General features: G+C 40.9%; 1 protein-coding gene across 1 annotated transcript in view; it reads left to right on the top strand.

Annotated features, from left to right (window-relative positions):
• Positions 1-1,540: 1,540 nt before the first annotated feature.
• LOC142445671 (fatty acid desaturase 2-like protein FADS2B) overlaps positions 1,541-21,778 on the top strand; it is a 34,858-nt gene continuing 14,620 nt past the window's right edge. Inside the window, exons 1-4 of the mRNA XM_075547612.1 lie at positions 1,541-1,861; positions 11,402-11,512; positions 14,278-14,475; positions 16,308-16,409. Of these exons, the coding sequence (XP_075403727.1) occupies positions 1,541-1,861; positions 11,402-11,512; positions 14,278-14,475; positions 16,308-16,409 (732 nt within the window). The remainder of the gene's footprint in view (positions 1,862-11,401; positions 11,513-14,277; positions 14,476-16,307; positions 16,410-21,778) is intronic.

Raw genomic sequence — 21,778 nt, 5'->3', positions numbered from 1 at the left:
TCCTACCTTTGTGTCATATCCTACTTTTCAAAAAGTCTCTGCTTTTTCCAAACAAGTGTAACATATGCTATTTATAGAAATTTTGGCAAATACCACCAAAAGCAATGGAGAAAGTAGCATCACAATTCAGAGGATTAGTAGTGATACTTTGGTATAATTCCTTCTAACCACGCGTAATTAAGTATATTTCATTTTATAGACTCACTTTTTACCAACTATTTTGCAAGCCCAAGTCTATGGCATTGAAAGTTCTATAAAACATTTCAATATCTATAAACATTCCGTGGACATCATCAATGCAGACTCCTTCATGATATGTGGACAGTTAGGTTGTTTATGATTCTTAATTATTAAAGCAATCCAGTTTGAGTCCTTAGTACCTAAATCAGGCTGATTTCATTCAGGTGGATTCCAAAATATGAGAATGCACGTTCTATTATTTCTGGATGCCTCTTTGCTGAAAATTCATCTATAAAATGATAGGCTGTCAGACTAATTCCTGCTCTGCCTCACCCTGGTCTTTCTTCTTCTGCCTTATTTCTAAACAACGAGTCGAGTTATTCACATATATAGCTAGACTCTATGTGTTGGAAGCAGAAGGGAAAGAGGCTGGAATTTGGAATCTGCAATCATACACCAGTGCACTTCTCGGTCACAAGTTGATTCTGGCAAAGCTACCTCAGACCTTCAAGCTTGCATTCTTACCTTAAAAAGTAGGGCACTAAGAGCACCTGCCTCAAATATTGATGAAAGGATTAAAAAAGGCAAAACATGTGACAAGGTATCGCCTTTGTTCCAACAAGTCGGCTGCTATTATCTTTAGGTTTGCTTGCATATAGATATAAATGGCTCTTGGAGGGAACTGACAGGAGCGAAAACCAGGTTTCCTCTGATTTGCTTTTTTGGTCAAATGAAGCTGGAACTTTTTGTTCTTTTTTGGTTTGTTTGTGGGTGATGTCTTCAAAGTGTAAAAGTCCTAAGGAAAAAATGCACTTGTCATTATAATATTTCCCAAGTCTACCAAGCATAGGTGCCATTCTGAAACTTTTGAAAGCCTCTACTCCTGCGTCATATATCAAGTTAATAAATCGAAATGCCTCCGTTGATAGACATGTAGGAAATCTAGTGCCAAACAACCAAACCAAACACAGACAGTAGAATCTTTCAGATCAGGCTTAGCCCCACCCCTCTGTGGCAGGCAGCAACATCTGACCAGACTTGATTGGCCCCAGCACTTTACTCAGGGACATTTAATGAAGAAGGAGGATGCTACTACGAAGCCAGCTAGCGAGGAATGGAGAGGTAACGAGAGAGAGGAGGTTCAGGCACACAGAACAACAGACCGGCTTCTCAGAGGGACAGAAAGCCAAGGAAGCAGAGTAGGGACAGTCTGGGAAGGTGCATACTGCTAGACAACTAGACTGACAAGGAGATATTTCCAGTGTGGATCCTATGGCAATAGGTGAAAGAAGAGAGAGCTGGTAACTTTGTGCTTCTATTGGAGTAGAGTAGAAGAAATTTCAGGAGACATTCAATGAGGATGAAGTTTACAGGAAAACATGAGAGCAAGGGGACCCTGGTAGGGAAGAATCAGCCATACCTAGGTGATAAGCTTCAGGTGAACAGAAAGCCGAAAGCAAATGGGAAAGTGGAAGACCATGTAAAGCAGGAGGCAAATGGGAAGCTCAGCTTGTCTGGGAAAAGTCTCAACAGGTACACCTGGCAGGAGATCCAGCAGCACAATCAGGAGGCTGACCAGTGGCTGGTGATCAATCGCAAGGTCTACAACATCACCAACTGGATCCACAGGCACCCAGGTGGGCGCCTGGTCCTCCAGCACTACGCTGGGGAAGACGCCACGGTAAGGACCTTAAAACTCTACTTTCTCTCTCTCTCTTCTAGCTGCAGGGCAGATGGAGGGCTTGTCTCTCTTCCCAAAGGCATCCAGGGAAGTGCTCAGGCTCCCAAGGCAATTTTCAGGATTTCTATCCAGCAAGAACTCAGAAGCAAATTAAGCCTCAAAAATCTATCATTGTCATTAGGTTTGAGATGAGCTCAGATGCCGATACACACCTGGTTTGGTGGTGTTCTTATTTTTGTTGTGACGGTGGCTTAGTTTTCTTTGATTGCCTTTTGTTTTTGTTGGTTTTGTTTTGTGTAAGTGGGGGAGGGGGCCATGTCTGCCTTGAGGTAGCGGTAGATATTTTGCAAACTTCTATATTGGGTTTCCTAGAAGAAGAAGAAAAAATTTACCCAGTGGGCATCAAAGTGCTCTTTAAAATAGTGAAAGTGGTAAATTATCAAATCTTTTAGAGTGTTCAGAACGCTTCTGTATCCCGTGACTCATTCGATCTTCACAGTAGTTTGTTGTAGGTGATTACGAAAATAAAGTAAATTAAGTAAATAAAGAACTGAACAGTTGCTGCTGAGTGGATTCTGAAGACCCCGAGCCTGTCTCAGTAGGACCATCCTCCATAGAGTTTACAGTGGCTCAGAAGTAGATCAGAGTTTTCTCCTGAGGTACCTTTGAAGAAGGGCCTGATGAAGTTAACCCATCCGGTAAATCAGTGGTTTGTTGACGATTTTTATTTCTCGTGAATTATTTAAAACATCATGATTATGCATTCAGTTGCAGCCACTGAGGAGGAATTGGTTAATAACATAGAAGCAATCACCTTTGAGGATACTAGCCATGCCCCCATCATAAGAGTCATGGAGGAAACCTCCCAAGCGCGTTCAGCAGTGTACTTTAGACTTTAGGGAAACACAACATTCAGAGGAAAGATTGCCCAAGGGAAGATGACTCAGGAAGAATGGGAGATTGCCAGCAGAATTCTGAAACCCACAGAACGCCGTGGCTGCACAGTACTGGTAGCAGGCACATTGAAATCACTTCTGGGAAAATTCTGAAATTCCCTGGGTGAACATGGGGAAGTTCCTAAAATGCTCTGAACCCTGGCTTCATCACCTGGAAACGAAAACGGCACGACTGAGCTTCCTGGTTTAGTGCGAGAGCTGAATGAAACCGATGCTCACAAAGTGTTTAGCACTGTGCCAGACACATGATACGAGTAGGTTTAAGCATGGCTATTATTACTTAAACCACTAGCCTTCATATCCTCAGAGATATGTGTATTTGCATCCAGCACCAGCTTAGAAATCCCAATTCTATTTGGTTAGGAACAGAGAGCTATCTGGTGGGGTAGAATCCTGCTCTCTATTGAAGGAGGATGAGACATTAAGTCAGACAAGACCAAGGTCCAACGCTTCCCTACAATAAGAGCTGGTGCTCTGAAAAACAGGAAGATCAGGTTTGGACTCTTAAAGGCGCTTGTCCAGACTAAACTATGAAAACTCACTGCTGTTGAATCAATTCGTAGTGGGTCTAGAAGATAGGGCAGAACTACCCCCTGTGAGTTACGAGACTGTAACTCTTTATGGAAGTAGAAATCCTTGTCTTTCTCCCAAGGAGAAGCTTGTGGTTTTGAACTGATATTGCAGTTAGCAGCCCAATGTGGAAACACTGTGCCACCGGTTCTCCTGTTCAAAGGAGCATGTCTTCATCCCCACCTTCTCGTCACGATGACACTTTCCTAGCACTGCACCCTTTTCCACCCCTACCATTATCATCATCACCAACTACAGAAATCAACCCAGATATCTACATTGTGGACAAAAGAAAAGTAATAATTGCATATTTCCTAGGTCACTAAGATGCCATACAGAATCTTTTAATGGAGCTGTGGCTCCTGATTGAAAGTAAATTGAGGACTAGAAAGAAGAGTTGAAATGCTAACAGATGAACATGGTCCAAGAGGAGAAACTGCTTTTTGGAAAGGCTAGTCTGGTATTTGAGGGACACATAAACTTGAGAAGAGCTAGTTAAAGAGAAGGAAGACCAGGAAGGAGTCAATTACAGTCCAAACAAGACAGTAACAGAAATTGAGAGATGGTGTGATGGCTCTCTAGGAGACTGGATGCATCAGGCTTGGTGAATGGCTGAATGTGTAAGTGGGATGAAGGACTCTAGATTGATGCATGGGTAATTGGTTTAGGCAACGAAGTGGGTGGTGAGCCCATGACAGGAAATGGAAACAGAGGATGAACAAGTTTGAAAGACAGAATGGACAGAGAGAGAGAGAGAGTTGAGACTGAAGCTGAGCTTAAAGCACCATAGAAACTCTCAGAAATTCCCAATAATGGAAGTTCTCAAACAGTGTCTCGTCTGGCCACTAGATGAGTTTTCTCAACTAGTGAAATCAGTTTCAGTGGAAAAAAAAAATCCAAACCCTCTGCTTATCCCTGCAGGTGGCGGGGAGTCTAGATGATCTGTTCATTCCAAAGCAACTCTCTCCCAGAACAGGGAAAGATTGTTGATTGTTCCCAAACAGGCATATTCATCACTCACTTTCCACTAAAAATATCAGGAAGCTGTTGGTCTGGTCATTGCCATAGCGACAGTGAGATCTGAGACGAGGAATTACCCAAAGATGTGGGAGTCAGGGTCGTCAGATGAGATTGGCTAGTGGATATTAAGGAGGGCTCTTTGAGGTTAGATTACACTGTATTTTGGGTTTTATCATTTTTCAATGTACATATGTGTACACATTGACCAGTCCTATCTCAATTTATGTTTCTTAGTAAACTTCTTTTTAGGGAATTTCAATTTACTCAGATGTACAAAGTAACAACAAGTACATACTATCACTACCACTTACTGATGTTTAATTCTAAAGCCTTACCTGTTAACTTTTAGGCTAGTTCCCCAATAGATGACTGCATGGATGGAAGAATGGAATCTTAAGGCAAACTGGATAGTGCAGTAACAATGTTTCGAAGAAGGACTACAGCTGGAACACAGTAGTAATTTGTCCATTGTCACACAACCTTCATTTCTTTTATCCCTATCCCACACCGGTCTTATTGCCAAATAGGGAAAGGCACATTCTTTGGGAGATTACAACCCCACTGGAACAAGGCTGGGCAAACAGAGTACCAGCTGTATATCAGTACACAAGGTGCCCTCTTGGCCTGGTGCCTTTATACAGATCTCAACTTGAATTTAATTATTGAATTGTAATGGAAGGATTTTATCTCAGGCCTGCTGCCTTAGCAGTAACCAACATCTTTTCACCCTTTAACTAATAACATATATATGTATATGTATGTACGTATATGTATTTTTATACATATAACGTTTATGGAAGTTTTATTTTTTTCAATTCCTTTTTTCCACAAATGTTTGGAGTAAGTGTGTTTATTTGTGTGTGCATGTGTGTGCGTTTACTTCGTAATGTCTATGTGGAACCTTCACATAATTCAGGAAGCAGTTATTCAAACAGAACGAGAGAATATTCATGGTTTAAAATCAGGAAAGGTGTGTGTCACAGCTGTACTTTTCACCATACTTATTCAATCAGTGAGCTAAGCAAAAGTATAGACAAGGTAGAACTCGATGAAGAAGAGCACGGCATCAGGACTGAAGGAAGGCATCTTAACAACCCATGATATGCAGATGACACATCTTACTTGCTAAAAGGAAAACTTGAAGCACATTTGCTGATAAAAATCAAAGACTGCAATCTTCAGTGTGGATTGCAACTCAATAGAAATAAAACCCAAATCCTCACAACTGAACCAGTAAGTAGGACCACAATAAATGCAGAAAAAAATCAAAGTTGTCAAGTATTTCATCTTGCTTGGATCCATAATCAATGCGCAAAGAAGCAGCATTCAAGAAATCAAATGAAGGGCTGCCTTGGGCAAATCTGTTTCACAAGACCCCTTGAAAGTGTTAAAGAGCAAGGATATAATTTTGACAATCAAGATGCTCTTGACTCAAGCCATGGCATTTTCAATAACTGAATATGCATGTGAAAGTTAGGTAATGAATAACAAGACTGCAGAAGAATTTTTTCAGTTAAATTACAATGTTGGTAAATAATATTGAAATTGTTGTGAATTGACAGAAGAACAAACAAATCTCTCTTGGAAGAAGTACGACCAGAATGCTCCTTAAAAACAAGGAGAGTGAAACCTACTGAACTCCTCTGGACATGTTATCAGAAGAACTCAGTCCCTGGTCCTGGCAAAGATCAGTATGTTTAGTAAAGTGGAGGGACAAGGGAAAGAAGAAGAGCTTGAACAGGATGGGTAGATACAGTGGTTGTCGTAATGAACTCACACATAAAAAATGTGAGATATCTCCTGACTAGGAAGTGTTTTGTTCTGTTGTGCTAAAGTGACTAGGAGTCAGTACCAACTCAATGGCACCTAACAGCAACTACACACACACACACACACACACACACACATACACAGATAGATACACACACTCATTGCCATCAAGTCAATGCTGACTCACGGTGACCACCTATGGGTTTCCAAGACTATATACGCACACAATGGTTTCATACACACACACATACACATAGACAAGCAATTTGTAAATTTGTGAATGTAAAGAAAGAATGGCAAGTTTCCTACATTGCTATTGTTCTGGAAATATCAAAGTATAGATGAATCATAGTCAGTTTTTGAATGAGATATTTAGATGTAATATAAATTTATGAATAGGTGAAGGAGAATCGTCTGCTTCCTGGGATCCCACAGGCAGAAAACAGAAGGGCAAGTCCAGACCCAGAAAGAAGAGACTGTTACCCAGACTCCGGAGGGTGGGTACCAATGCCCAGAATCTAAAAGCACGGTTATTGCCCAAATTGGCATGAAGAACAGACCATTATTTTCAAGACTTTAGCTTTAATGAAAATTTCCTCCCTGTTGGATTTTGAATTTGCTAAGTACCCATGACCTCTTCTTTCCCTTGAACTTTCTCCCTATTGGGATGAGGGTGTCTGCTCCCTGCCTGGAGAATTGGAGACAAAAGAAGGCCACACAAACAGACAAGAGTTAACCTGGGTGTTAAAGGATGAGTGAGAGCTGGTATGTAAAAAATAAAATGGAAGGAAGTAGTCAACGAAAAAGAATTTGCTCGTACAAAATTTCCCAACAGTAGATGGGCAGGAAGTGCTTTTTGAATGAGGAGAGATCCAGTGGAGAAGGCGGTGCATAAGGAACAAGGCCGGGGAGGCAGTTTGGAGTCAAATGTGAAAGGTGCACCAAGTGACTAAAAGCTAAGAGGTGGAGAGACACCCTAATTCTCTCCCCAGTAGATACATTTTGGTTTATCATTATCCAGAAATATCCAGCATCACTCTTTTCTCAAGCGGCCTTTCAGAAAGGGAATTATATGTTAAGGTTGGAGTGGACCTTATGGTGCCTGGCTTTAGAATCACATAATCATGAGTTCACGTCACTTCTAGCTCTCCGATTTACTAGTCTAGTGTTGACCTGCAGGGCAGTGAGAGAGGCGCACGAAACTAAGGTTTTGATTGTGAGTGGGCCCACAGAGGACCTTGTACATAAGACACACTCAAGAAATGCTGCCATCATTCCTCTCACTCCTCATTTGAGTCCCTCTTCATTCTTTAGCAAGTTCATATCTGCCCAAGGAGCTTGATAAAGAACTCATTTTGCAGGCCTTTGAATATGGAGATTTAATAACTTAGACTTTATCAAGAGAGACTCTGATAATAGACCATTCTAGGACTATCCAAGTTTGTACAGCCCAGGAAAGCAATGAAGAGTTTCGCATAGTTGGCCTATTCGGGATAATTTTATAGCTCTTCAGTAATGGTTGTTACAGTCGTGAGCTGTAAATTTTACAGGAGATCCGAAGAAACAATGAACCTAGAAAGGATCATCATGAACACACTGTTGCACCCAATGGGATGACTGCCCAGAGTAAGGAGAAATTGCAACAGTTTATGTGTCCTCTACACCCTGATCCTAATCCAACAGAGAGCTTTTCATTGAAACTTGCTCCTAAAAACAGGCATAACATGATCTTTCAGTACTGATCACGCTGAGATTTTTTAATCACACTCTTAAACATGGAATCGCTGCCTTCCTGTTTAGGGGAACTAAGCTTTCAAAGCATGGGTTATAACAGCGAAAAACACCTTTGCTAACATCTCACTCAGCATTTCCCGGGAGGCTCAGATGGAGTATGCTACAGAAGGAACAGTCGACGCCAGGCTTGTTCTAGCAGGTGCACAGCTGTTTCTGAATAATCCAATCGAAAGACTCTTCGGTGATGTGAGTTTAAACTGTGATACCACACCCTTGTAGTTAACCCAATTTGTTCTATAAGAACCTTCTTCTCTGTAGACTCACATGTAGTTCTTGAGTATATCTAAACTTGCTTTAAGATTTGAAGAAGAATTTATTATATTCACTGAAAGCATTTAGAGTTTAATCGATAGTCAGATTCCGAGTTGTTAGGTCACTGCTGAGTACAGGACGAGGTGAACAGCGAGCATTTATCACAAGAAGTATACATATAATAAAGATGCTATTGCTCACTCTCATTGAGTCAGTCCCAAGTAGTGACATCCCCACGCCCAATGGAATCAGACCGTTGTGCCCATACAATTTTTGTTGTGTAATTTTTTTTTGGAAGTAGATGACCAGACCTTGCTTCCCACCATCCATCAGCGTGGGAAATCCATGGGAACAGTCTCAGTTTCACAGCAACATGTAATCCTTCTGGAAGTTGGGTGGTGGCTGGGAGTCGAATAAAGATCTCTTTCATCTTCTAAGTCTTATGTTCTACACACTAAGACGGTTTGGACTACCTCAGTCATGAAACTATTTTATTTTGTTTTCTTCTGAAAGCTTTGTAGTTTGGGTAAATGGTACATAGGAAATCGTTGTTTCAACTAGGCACAAATATTTTAACCAAATAAAAAGAAAAGTAGTCTTGAAAAAAAAACAACTAATAACCCAATAAAAAAAGATCTCTTTTATAAAGGATGACAATTCTACCACTGGCCTACCTTCTTTTACCCCTCTATGGGAAGGAGAGTTAATAAATATTTTAATTTACTATATTCCAAATAGTGTTCTAATAATTACTTTTATCCTCATAATCATTTATTAACTTTGTGGTTATTACTATCCTCATATCTGAGGAAGCCTGATGGTGCAGTGGCTGGTGTGCTCGGATGGTAACTGAAAAGTTGGTGGTTCAAACGTTCTTGCTACTTCTCCATGGGCGGGAGCAGCGTGTGCTCATCAAACTCACAACCATGGGAACCCTCGAGGGTAGCTCTACTGTGTGGCATAGGGTCACGATGAGTCAGAATTGGCTCAAGAACACTAAGTTTTGGGCGATAATCACCTCCACTTTAGGGGAGAGGACAATGGAAGCACAGAAAACCTGTGAGATTTGCTCCCAAAATAGCAACTGTGTTAAGTCTGGGTTGTCTAGAGAAACAAAACCAGTGACATGCATCTATGTATAAGAAAGAACTTTTTATCAAGAAGGTAACCCAGCCGAGTCCAGCGGAAGTCCATGGGTCTGATGCTCGCCGGAGCCCTCTTCCGACTCACATAGCTGTAGATTAAGGATGAGTCCAGGTGAAGCAAGAAGCAGGGAGGTTATCGGCCAGTGAGTGTAGAGCCACGTGCATCCAAAGTTGGTGGAAACATGGCAAGGCTCCATCCGCTTTCATGGGGCTGCCCCTGGAGACTGGCACAGAGTTCCAAGAAGCAGGGAGCCGAAGGACTAGAGAGAAAAGGGAAAGTTCCCAGTTTCTCTCTTCCCAGCAAAAAAAAAAAAAAAAAAAGACCACACTTCTCAGAAGACATCATCAGGCTGTGACCTGATTAGCAGGCTGGCCTCCATTTTTATACAAGTGCAAACTGACATAAAAGCGAACTGTTACAGCAACCCTTCAGAACAAAGTAGAAGTGCCCAAGTAGACTTTCCAAGGCTATAAATCTTTGTGGATGCAAACTGCCGCATCTTTCTCCCGTGGAGTAGCTGGTGAGCTCAAACCACTGAACTTCCAGTCAATAGTGGAGCGCTTAACCATTACACCACCAGAGCTCCATGCACACCGTTATACAGATAGTCGTGGTGAGGCCTGCATGTCCATGTAGGAAATCTGACTCCGAAGTCACTTTCTTAACCAGTACTATGCAGCACCACCTGTCTAGTGAGATGCGCATCTTCCATATAGTCAAGGTACAACCTTAGTCTTTTTTAAAAAATAAATCTTTTTATTGGGGCTCATACAACTCTTATCACAATCCATACATACATTAATTGAGCAAAGCACCCTTATATATTCATTACAAACGTCACTCTCAAAATTCGCCTTCCACTTGGGTTCCTGGAATCAGCTCGGTTTCCTTTTTTTTTCCCCTTCCCCTCCCTCCCCGCTACCTCCTTCCCCCTGCTCCCTTAATAGTTTATAAATAATTATTTTATCTTATCTTACACTGCCCGGTGTCTCCCCTCACCCACCTTCCCATTGTCCATCTCCCAGAGAGGAGGTTACACATAGATCTCCGAGATCGGTTCTCCCTTTCTACACCCCCTTCCCTCCCGGTGTCGCCACTCCCACCGCTGGTGTTGAGGGGTTCGTCCGTCCCAGATTCCCTGTGTTTCCAGATCCCTACTGCACCACTGTCTTAGTCTTATATTTCCACTCTTTACCGCTCACCAACACGAGCCACAAGCCATATTACTGAAAGGTCCAGCATTTCTCTCTTAAAGAACCATTCTTCTCCTAAAACAATGTAAATGCTAAGGAGGGAGGAAAGCAGTTCTTACTCCCAAACATAAGCAGGATATAGAAACTACCACTGCCTCTTATGGAATATGAATCTCAGATGGAAAAATACCATTGGTCAACTTTATTCTGGTCCCAGGATTCCACATTTGCTTTTTGTTCATTTGTGGTTTTGAAGGATAGTGATGTAACTCCTTCAATGCCAAAGACAGCCTAGAGGTTTCTACTTGAGTCAACCCTAATCAAGGACCATTCCCCAGATATTTTCAAGCCTTTTTCTTAAGCCCACTGTCATCAACTGTGGCTTGTATTTCTCTATATATAATTAACTCAAGGACATCATGCCCTTGGGCTTTGGCCAAGTACCAAGAGAAGCTTCCAATGGAGCAATACTCTGTGTCCTCCATCTTGGTCATGTGAGAAGCTTCCCCACTAAGACTGAGGTTGAGTTTAAAGATTCATCATGGCCCATAAACTCAAGACAAATATTACTTCCATAAAAGAACCAGCAATCCTGTCCAGTGCTAGAGGAAAATCTAGCTGTGTTTACTAGTAAAGAACTGGATCTAATCGGTGGGTTTCCAGCCTAAGGCCATGTCACAAGTTTCCCAGGGTAAATATGATAAATCCATTTGAACCATCAACTTGGAGTCAGAAGAAAATCCTACAAAGGACTCTGGACTGGTTTACAGGATGTGTATACTCATCATAGGATATACGGTTATTTCTCTAAGCCTCTAACCAATCTCTCTGATTTACAGGATGCCTTCAGGGCCATGCACTTGGACCTTGATGTTGTGAGAGTCTACCTTAAGCCACTGCTCATCGGAGAGCTTGCTCCAGAAGAGCCCTCTCAGGAGAGAAACAAAAGTGTGAGTGAGCCCTCACAACCCTTGGTTGTGTGGAAGATGGGGACAAGGCTGATAAAATCCAGTGGCATTGTAAGCATCTCAGTCCTGGCAGGGGTCTCCACATGGTTCATCCAGCTCAAGGCACTAAGGTAGTTCCATGTGTCTTGTCAGCTGCAATGTCTCCCAGGGAGTCAGCAGAGAGGGAGAGTGTCCTCTGCCCCAAGGAGGAATACAGAAGTTCCCAGATTTCTCAGGAGATGGCCATGCCCACCCAGAGGCCTCATTGGCTATGACCTGATTGACAGGCTAGACTCCACCTCTTCACTCTTAATCCTCTCAACTTGACAGATGATTATATAACTACCACACACCCCAAAGCCTTTAGGTATTCCTGAGGAGCAACACCAACCCTTTTCTCTTTAGTGTTTGGCTACATGAAAGGTAATCTTCTGAAGTACAGGGTCTCTGTAAGGTTGAAAGTGTCCTTGATGGTTTTACATAAAGCTTAAAATAATTCTCAATATTGAGAAATTCATTATTTAGACTAGCTTACATTGTGTGGTTCTTAATCCCTTTCAAATAAATTGTACTAATTGCTGATCAATATACTATTTTGAGACAGATTGAGTCAGGATTTTATTCTCTCTTGAAGAAAGACTCACAGAAGAAGTGTGATTAAACTAAAAACATCGATGTAATCATGTGCAGAGCTGAAACTAACAGATCCCCCCCCACACACACACACACACAGTCCACCCCACCGTCTGTTAGGCAGCATAGCTTTGTGCTTAGGAGAATGGGTTCTGGATTTGGGCATCTTAGACTAACATCCAGTCCTGCCTTTCTCAAGTGGCATGAGTTCAGGCCAGTCACAAAACCTCTCCGTGGCTCAGCCTCTCCCTGTGGCTCAGTTTCCCTCTCTATAAAACAGTGCCAGTATTAGAATTGACTGCCTGGGGGCCCATGGCAAGTGTTAGAGGCCTTTAAAATGCTTAGGATCGTCTCTGATGCATGGCAACATTGCAGATGGTCAGTAAGTTTGAGAGGTTACCAGTATGGTAGACTTAGGGGAGCACTAGGGATTCACAGACCTCCAGATGTGTACCCCATTTGAGGGAAGGAGACACGGTCACAACAAAAAAGATGGTGCAAAGTTCACTTGTTGGTCTGTTTGTTTTCGTTTTCTTTTTAATCATTTTATTGGGGATTCATACAAGTCTTATCACAGTCCATCAATGTCAAGAACTTTTATACATGTGTTGCCCTCATCATTCTCAAAACATTTGCCTTCAACTTAAGCCCTTGGTATCAGCACCTCTTTGCCCCCCCCCCCCAACTAATTTATAAAGTATCATGAACCTTTGATACTTTATAAATTATTATTTTGTCATGTTTGTTTCTAAAAGTGTTCTGTAAGAGGAAAAAAATGCCACAGTTTAATGATCAGCTAAAATCCCCTGAGGGTAAAGGCCTGCCATGTATCCTGCTGTTCACTCTTGCACACATGCATTTGGGAAATGAGCCCATCCAGTCCTCACAGGCAAAGGATACGCTAAGGGTTGCCTCTGTGAATATTGTAGTGATTATTTTTTACTTCTAGAATTATTGTTATAGCTTTTTTTTTTTCAATTCCCCCTTTCTGTTCTTAAGAGTTCACAACCCTGCCCTTTTCCCCATAATTTGCTCACCCTTTCAACTGTCCTGCTTACACACCTACTTCAGCCATTAAGCCAAGAGACATTTCTTCCCAGCGTATTGTGATATGGAGATATTGGAAACCAATCTCAGTATTGCACATGGACTCACATGGCGTATACACACCCTTCTGAGGTCCAGGATCCCTCCCTTGAGCACGCAAACTCTAACACCGCTGGGGAATCTCTTTTGTTTCTAGGGCTGTGTTGAACAAATCTCAGTAAATTCCTCCTGCGAGCTAGCTTTCTGCGAGCTGTCATTCAATTGACTCTGATTTATGGCGGCCTTACGTACAAAAGAACAAAGCATTGCCCCATCCTGCATCATCCTCACAATTACCCCCACGCCCCAGTCCATCAGGGCAGCTATTGTGCCCATCTATCCCCTCAAGACTCGTCCTTGCCCTCAGTGGCCACAATTTCACCAAACACGATGCCTTTCTCTAACAACTGATTCCTCCTGATGATGTGTCCAAAGCAAGTACATCAGACAAGTGTCTGTGGTTGCCCATAGGCTTTCAATGACTGATTTTCCTAAATAGGTTACCAGTCCTTTCTTGCTAGTCTGTCTCAGTCTGAAAGTTCCACACTGAAACCTTTCCACCATGGGCGACCCTGCTGGCATTTGAAATACTAGTGACATATCTTCCGGTATCATAGTAACATCCAAGTACAGCACCAAAGTATAGCATTAATAGACCAGCAGGTGGACCATGGAGAGATACTATTCATCTCTCCTCCTCCCACCCCCTCCCCCCCAAAAAAAAATCACAATCCAAAGTTTTGTTTGTATAATCATTGCTTGGGGTTTTGCTTCTGGCCAATTAGTCCAAGCATTTTGGAAATGAACACCTCAGATTTAATTAGTGATATTTGTCCACATAAAATTCCTGATATATGAGATATTTGTTCCTTTAATTTCAAAATAATAGTACCAACCTACTAACTAAAACATTTATCTAAAACACTTCAGACAGTGTCTAGCAGCTTGCAAAACTCCACAAGTGGCGGCGTTTTTTATTATTACTGTGTTCTCTTGTGTTCCTTTTTCCCTGAAGTAACTGACTCTTTCTCTAAATATTTTTGTCACAGTCACAGTTGGTAGAAGATTTCCAAGAACTTCGGAGGTCCTTAGAGGATAAGAACATGTTCAAGGCCAACTTGGGGTTCTTCTCCCTTCACCTGATCCAGATCTTGATTTTGGAAGCTGTGGCTTGGCTATTACTGTGGAATTTGGGAAGTGGCTGGATGGTTACAATCCTCGTTTCCTTCCTTCTTACTATTTCTCAGGTACGTTAGTAATGAAACCCAGGCAGTGGCCTCAAGGAAAGTTCAGGAAGTTTTGTTGTCTCTTGGTGTCAGCTACTGCCTGACACTTCTTGACCAACTAATTGCCAATGTCTGAAACTTAAGAGCAAATTACCAGAATTCACTGAGCCATAGATCCCTTGTCTATAAAAGTGGGGTAATAATTTTTCCTCATGTAATTATTCTAGGAGAACTGAAAAAAATGTAAACTCTCTAACCCATTACCATCATATGTATGTAGTTCATTAATGATAATTGCCACTAGTCTCATAGACTCCAATCCCTGGAATGTTAGAGTAGGATTTCTATTGGCTGAGTTTTTTAATTCAGAATTCCAGGCTTTTCTTCTGAGGCAACCTCTGGGGGGTCGTTAGCATCCAATCTTTCATTCAGCAGCTGAATACATTGTTCATTTGCACTACCTTCTAAAACCAAACTCACTGCTATCAACTCCCATAAAGAGTTGCAGTCTGAAAAACCCCACAGGACAGTTCTACTCTGTCCTATAGAGTCGTAATGAGCATGCGCTACCCAGGGACTCTGATATCTGAGACCATTAGCCCTCATATTTTTACACAAGTCCAGTCCCTGGAGATCCATCTTCAACCAAACTACACTCATTAGTTCCTTCATTTAGTAACAAACCCAAATCAATCAGTGCTTCAAACCATGAGTTCTTAAAGGGCATTGGCTGCATCTCCTTATCTGGAATGTAGGACATATGAATGATAACCCAACTGACACTAAAATTTCATAGGTGTTTTCTGAATAAAATATTAACCCCACCCCCACTGTGCTGTGGATGGAAATAGAAATATACCTAAACCTTCCTTCAGGAGGCATGGCATCCAGCATGGAGACAATAATGTAAATATCTAAATACATTATCTAACAGAGTGACAGCTGTGCCAGGGCAAGGAGCCCGCCACGTGCTGTTGGTGCACAAAGAGGCGTTCAACTTTGATCAGAGCACTGAGGAAGGTTTTGTCACAATGCAGACACAGTTAAAAACCAAAAAAATCTGTTGGCCAAATCCAACATAAATAGACCTCCACATCTCCCAAAGAGCAGCTCATAGATGTGGGACTGCAGACATTCTGGTTAGCAGGCAAATTCTTTAACCAGTGCACCACCAAAAACCCTTGTCATGGAGTTGATTGCAATCCATAGCTAGCCAAAATTGGGTTTTCAAAATGGTAAATCTTTACAGGAGAAGACAGCCTCATCTTTCTCCTGAGCAGCAACGGGTGGGTTTGGGCCACCAACCTTGCACAAGGCCTTGTTCTTAATGTGTGTCCAGGTATCACTGTTTCCCCCACCTCCTGGAAAAACCAACTGACTTTTCTTTCTCCTTCAAGAGTAACTTTTATAAACAAAACCAAACATTTTTTTGATGCTTAGGATGAGCAGGACACTTTATGATTTTTTAACTTGCTCGACAAGTGAACCAGTTGCTGTTACCAGATTTGTCAGATGAGGATCTGAGGTTCAGAGCAACTGGTAACTTAAAAGAAGTCATACAGCTCCTAAGCAGTGCAGAGCGGAAACCCATTAAATCCAAACCTGTCTGAAACTAAATTCCATTCCCATTCTGCTCCATGCTAGGAGACTTTGATGGTGACAAGGGAAGCTTTCTAGACTGATGCCTATGCAAAGACAAAGAGATGGGAAAGGATACTCTGTGGTGGGAAATCAAGTAAACTTGGCTTGAGGTCCAAGATTGCCCAGTGTTCTTGGCAAGCTCGCTCCTACACTGACAGACTCATTTGTTGATTTCTCCTTAACTTCTCTAACAACATCTTTTGTTCTCTTAGGCTCAGGCTTCATTTTTGCAACACGACGTAGGACATCTTTCCATTTTTAAGAAGTCCAAGTGGAACCACCTGATGCACAAATTTGTGATGTGCCATCTCAAGGTACAGGGTGTTCTGGGAGTAGTAGGTTGAGAATGTTTAAGCGTCATTCCTTAAAAGAGTGCTTTTTAAGTTTTGCTATGGTGCATTAATATCAATAAAAGCTGCTTATACACAACCCCTATATATGTGTAAATATGCTAATAATCTAGGTTGTATAATATACTAACATATATACTAATAATTTAGATAAATTCTAGTAATGTACTGGTAAGATCCTTGGGTGATGATTGTAAATAATAAAATCAAAGATCAGAGGAGGGCTTATATTAGAACTTAAATTTGGAGCACCTAGTCTGAAAAAAGGTATGGATGAGATGATACTGAAAACTCAAAGTCCATTTGGAGAGTCCCCAGGTGGACTCTTGACCAGGGATGTGAATAGTCTTGACTTCAGAGTGAGTGCATGGGAAAGTGAATTACCATAGATTAGGTTAGGTGAAAATTTAACATATAATTTGTTTTCCTTTTTGGCCCAATTTTAAATTATTCTGGTCTCTATTATCTTCTGCTTTCTCTTGAATTAAAGTTTTCCTATGTTTTATTTTATTATCATTTTATGGTGGTTTTGTATGATTTTTCTTATATGAAATCTAGGATAGTTAAATTTATAGAGACAATAATTAAATTAATAGTTCCTTTGGGCTATGGCAGGGAAGGTTGGGAGTAATTGGGAGCTAATAACAAATTTTACAAGAGTGAAAAAAATGAAATTGTTTAAAAAAAAGAATGAAAAAAATGATGAACTAGGTATCTGCTTCAGAAAGGTCACAGTCTTCAAAGCCCTATGGAGTAATTCTAATCTGTAGCACATGGGGTCACCTTAGGTTGGAATTTGAGTGGCAACTGATTTAGGGTTGCTTTGTTTGTTTGTTTGTTATACACTTGAGACACGTTCAAATGGATTAACTATTTAAGTCTAGGTCCTATATACTGGTAAATGGAAGAATTAATAGTATAGTACTAAATACTGTGGGCTTTAGAAGACGGTTTCTCCGGTCACTTGAGAAGCTTTTAAAATTCACCTAAGTCTATGCTCCATCTCGGGAGCTTCTGATTTAATTCATCTTCATAGTTACAAAATTTCCCCAGGCAAGTCTAACCTGAAACCAGTGTTGAGAACTTATAACAGCAGAAGAGACTTCTGTGGAAACTCAGTCACTATATTGCTGGAGTAATTTGTTTATTTGACTATCATTTTTTATCATCTTATTGAGAGCTCTTACAGATATTATAACAATCTATAATTCAATTATATCAAGCATAATTGTACCACCTCCACCACCATCCTTTTCAAAACATTTTCTTTCTTCTTGAACGCTTTGATATCAGCTTCCCTTTCTCCCCTCCCTCATTTTGATATTATGTATTATTATTATATCTTGCCTTATCTTAAACCATTGAATGTATCCAGTCACCTACAATTCTGTTATTCCTTCCCCTTGAGTGAGGTTATACAGTCATCATTGCTATTGGTTCCCCCTCCCCCCACTTCCTGTACCCTCAGGGAGTCATTACTCCCATTACTATTTCTGAAGGGTTTATCTCTCTTGGATTTCATGCATTGAATGGTCTTAATTTCAGAAATGAAATATGCAAGCTTAATAAGATTAATGAGATAAAACTAATACCATAATAGTAAGGAGAGGAAATACTCAAGAACTAGAGGAGTGTTATGTGTTTCATCAGTGCTGCACTGCACCCTGGATATATGATCCCTTCTGTCTGGCCCTTCTGTGAGGGATTGTCCTATTATGGTACCGGTGGGCTTTGAGTTTCCACTTTATCCATGCTCGATCGCATCAATTTGCTTTTTGTTTTTGAACTTCTGATACCTATTCCTGCTGACCCCTCATGATCACACAGGCTGCTGTGCTTCTTCCATGTAGGCTTTGTTGCTTCTCTGCTAGAAGGTCAGTTGTTTAACTTCAAAAAAAATGTTTTTACTGAAACACCAAGAAGGTGATGGCTTCAACTTCATATGCAGTTAAGATTACATACAATATGTGTGTGGCGGCTAACACACTGCCTAGTATCTGGAGAATGTTCAATAAATATTCACTGTTTTAATATCAGGAGCAATGTTTCCATGTATCAAAATGAGAAGCCAAAAGTGTTTGGTTGTGATGGCATTAATGAGATAAGGAACTAAAGCATAAGGCAGAGCGAACGTCACTAAGTTGGACCATTCTTGCATTCATCCAGTCTTAGCCTACCTTTGTTCCTGTTGGACAAACTGGGGTTTAGGAACCTTGGTGGCATAGTGGGTTACGCATGGGCTGTTAACTGCAACATTGCAAGTTCAAAACCACCAGGATCTCAGCAGGAGAAAGACAAGGCTTTCTACTCCCATAAAGAGTTATCTTCTTGGAAACGCAGAGGGGTAGTTCTACCCTGTCCTCCAGGGTCGCCATAGGGTTTAAGTAAATTTAAAAAGAGAGTTAGATCTGGATTCACCTAGTAATATGTCTATACCCCAAGTGGTTCAAATGAACCCACCTCCCACCCCACCCCCCAGACATGGTATAGCTACTTGAGGTTTTATGGATTCTTCGTTTATAAGCTGTGCAGATGATTATAGGTGTTCTGGTCTTTGCTGTGTTTGCACAGCGAAAGAGCCTTCTGGAATTCCATCTCAACATGTCTGCATATATTCTGGACTTTAATGCAACACTAAAATAAAAATAGAGCCCCTGTAGCATGGTTTTTTTTTAACACCTGTACCCATATGCACAATTTGAAAACTGTAAGAATCAAATGTTCTTGCAGGAGATTCAAGATTTGGACCTTCCTAGAAAATCTGGCTTATACTGTTTCATAATTACATAAAGAACAACAGCAACAAGCGTGATGAGCTTGTTGTTCCTTATGTTCTAGAAGGTTGGAGGCCCCTCATTCAAGCATGCTGCATAGATATACCTTTATGAAATCTCCACAGGACAAAGATAAGACAAAAAGAAATCATTCGCATGAGGGAAGCCATCAGCATGAGGAAGACCACCAGTATGAGTCCAGATGGGGTCCAAAGGATTTGTAGCCTTCTGGCTAATTAGGAAAGTTATAAAACAAAGAAATCCTCACAAAATCATGATTTGTGGCAGATCAGTTTATCGCTGCCTTAGGTGGTATTACAGAAATACGAAAAGGACCATGATTGGGAGGCATACACAATGGTAGATGAGAAAACTTTACTGTATTGCTGCCTTTTCAGAAAAAAAAAAAAGATGCTCAGCACCCCTCTGTCTATTAAAAACTTCTGCACTACAGCCAACATCTAGGATGAAGTGTAGCTATTGGCTTTTGCAGCCTCTGGATCATTCCAGAGCCCCCGGGCTGTGTCACCCACTTTGGGAACCACTGCTCTACCAGTTTTATCTGCCCTCCCTCGCCCTCCCCACCTTTGTAATCATCAAATCTGTTTCACTTGGTCTGAAAACCTTTGTCTTGTTTTTCTCTTTATTTTTCCTTCTGTATAAGTGGTCTAATGCAATGCTTGTCCTCTCGTGATTGACTAAACTCACTCAGCATCATAGTCTCGGGATGCTTCCCAGTTTCACATCATTCCTAGCGACGCATCGTATTCTATTGTATGTATGTACCAAGTTCATTTATCCACTCTTGTACTGATGAGCATTTCGGTTGTTTCCATCTTCTTGATATTGTAGACAATCCTGTGATAAATTTGGGCCTGCATATGTCTGATCATGTTATGCTTCTTACTTCCTTAGGGTATCCCAGCAAAGAGAATGCTGCATCATATGCAATTGCTATACCTAGTTGTTGAGTTAGCACCATATCACTTTCACAGTGATTGTGCATTTTCTTTTATGATTGTACATTTTTGCAGTCCCGCCAGAGTGTAGAAGGTTCCAAACTCACCACAGCCTCTTCAGTATTTGTTATTTTCTGGTTTTTGAACATTGTTGTCTGTGCTGGCAAAAGGTGGTACCTTATCCAGATTGACCACCTGGGCGTCTTCTTTGGTGAACTGCCTGTTCATATCTTTTACCCATTTTAAAAAATGGATTATTCATCTTTTTCTTGTTAAGATATTGTAATTTTCTGTATATTTTAAAGATTAGTCCCTTGCCATTTAACACTTTTAAAAATCATTTTATTGGAGGCTCTTACATCTTTTATAACATTCCATAGATCCATTGTTTCAAGAATATTTGTACATATGTTGCTGCCATCACTTTCCAAACATTTACATTCTATTTGAGCCCTTGGTATCAGTTCTCATTTTTCCATTCCGCCCCCACACACTTTTTACCTATATTTTCTTATAGGAGATTTGCTACAACCAAGGTGTTATTCCATTTTTTTACTGTTTCTTCCGTAAGCATTGATTGTGGATCCAAATAAAATGAAATTCTGACAGCTTCAATCTTTCCCCTTTTATAAAAATCTTGCTTATTAGTCCAAACATGAAGCTTTTTGCTTTAATTATTTTGAGGTGCAAGCTGGACTGGAGACTGTTTTCTTTATCTGGATCAGTCAGTGATGCAAGTCTCTTTGCAAGGTTATGTTACCTGCACATTGAAGATCACCAATGCGCCTTCCTTCAGTTCTGATGCCATGATATTCTACATATAATTCAGATTCTGAAATTTCTGTTCAGCACGCAGATTGAATATGAAAGGATATAATCCTGAAGAATGCCTTACATCTTTTAAAATGTTAACTTTATTTCCTAATATATCCAATATAAGCAATTTGTTAAGGACTGTTCAAAGTACCGTACACTGCCAAAAGAGCAACCAGACCTGCCTGAAAAGAAGTACCGCTAGAATGCTCCTTTAGAGGCAAGAGTGTCAAGATTTCATCTCACATACTTTGGACATGTTATCAGGAGAGACCAATCCTTAGAAAAGGACATCCTGCTTGGTAAAGTAAAGGGTCAATGAAATCGAGGAAGACCCTCAATAGACTACAGTGACTACAGTGACTGCAATGGGCTAAACATAACAATTTGAGAACCGCTCAGCCCCAGACAGTGTTTCATTCTGCTATGCACGGTGTTGCTAAGAGTAAGAACTGACTCAAAAGCACCAAGCAGCGTACAATTGATGAGGTTTTTCTTTCTGTATTTCTATCCTTGCGTCAAGACTTCATGTGTTGTTCACTTACAGCCCATCTTAATGCAGTGGCTACCTTCCAAGTGCTCAATAGTCACATAGGGCTAGTAGCCACTGTGTCTGACAGTGTAAAATTAAAATATATACAGACTCACTGTAGGTGTCAAATATGAAATAAAGAACTGATGCTACCGCTTGTTATTCTGTAATAGATTATTCCTTAAATTATTGTGGACTAAAGAGATATTGAATGGTTTCTATGCGACATTATTTTTCTAAACAATTTTTTTTATT

This window comes from Tenrec ecaudatus, chromosome 4, assembly GCF_050624435.1.
Source record: "Tenrec ecaudatus isolate mTenEca1 chromosome 4, mTenEca1.hap1, whole genome shotgun sequence".
NCBI classification, from domain to species: domain Eukaryota; kingdom Metazoa; phylum Chordata; class Mammalia; order Afrosoricida; family Tenrecidae; genus Tenrec; species Tenrec ecaudatus.
This window is presented reverse-complemented; position numbering and strand designations above follow the sequence as displayed.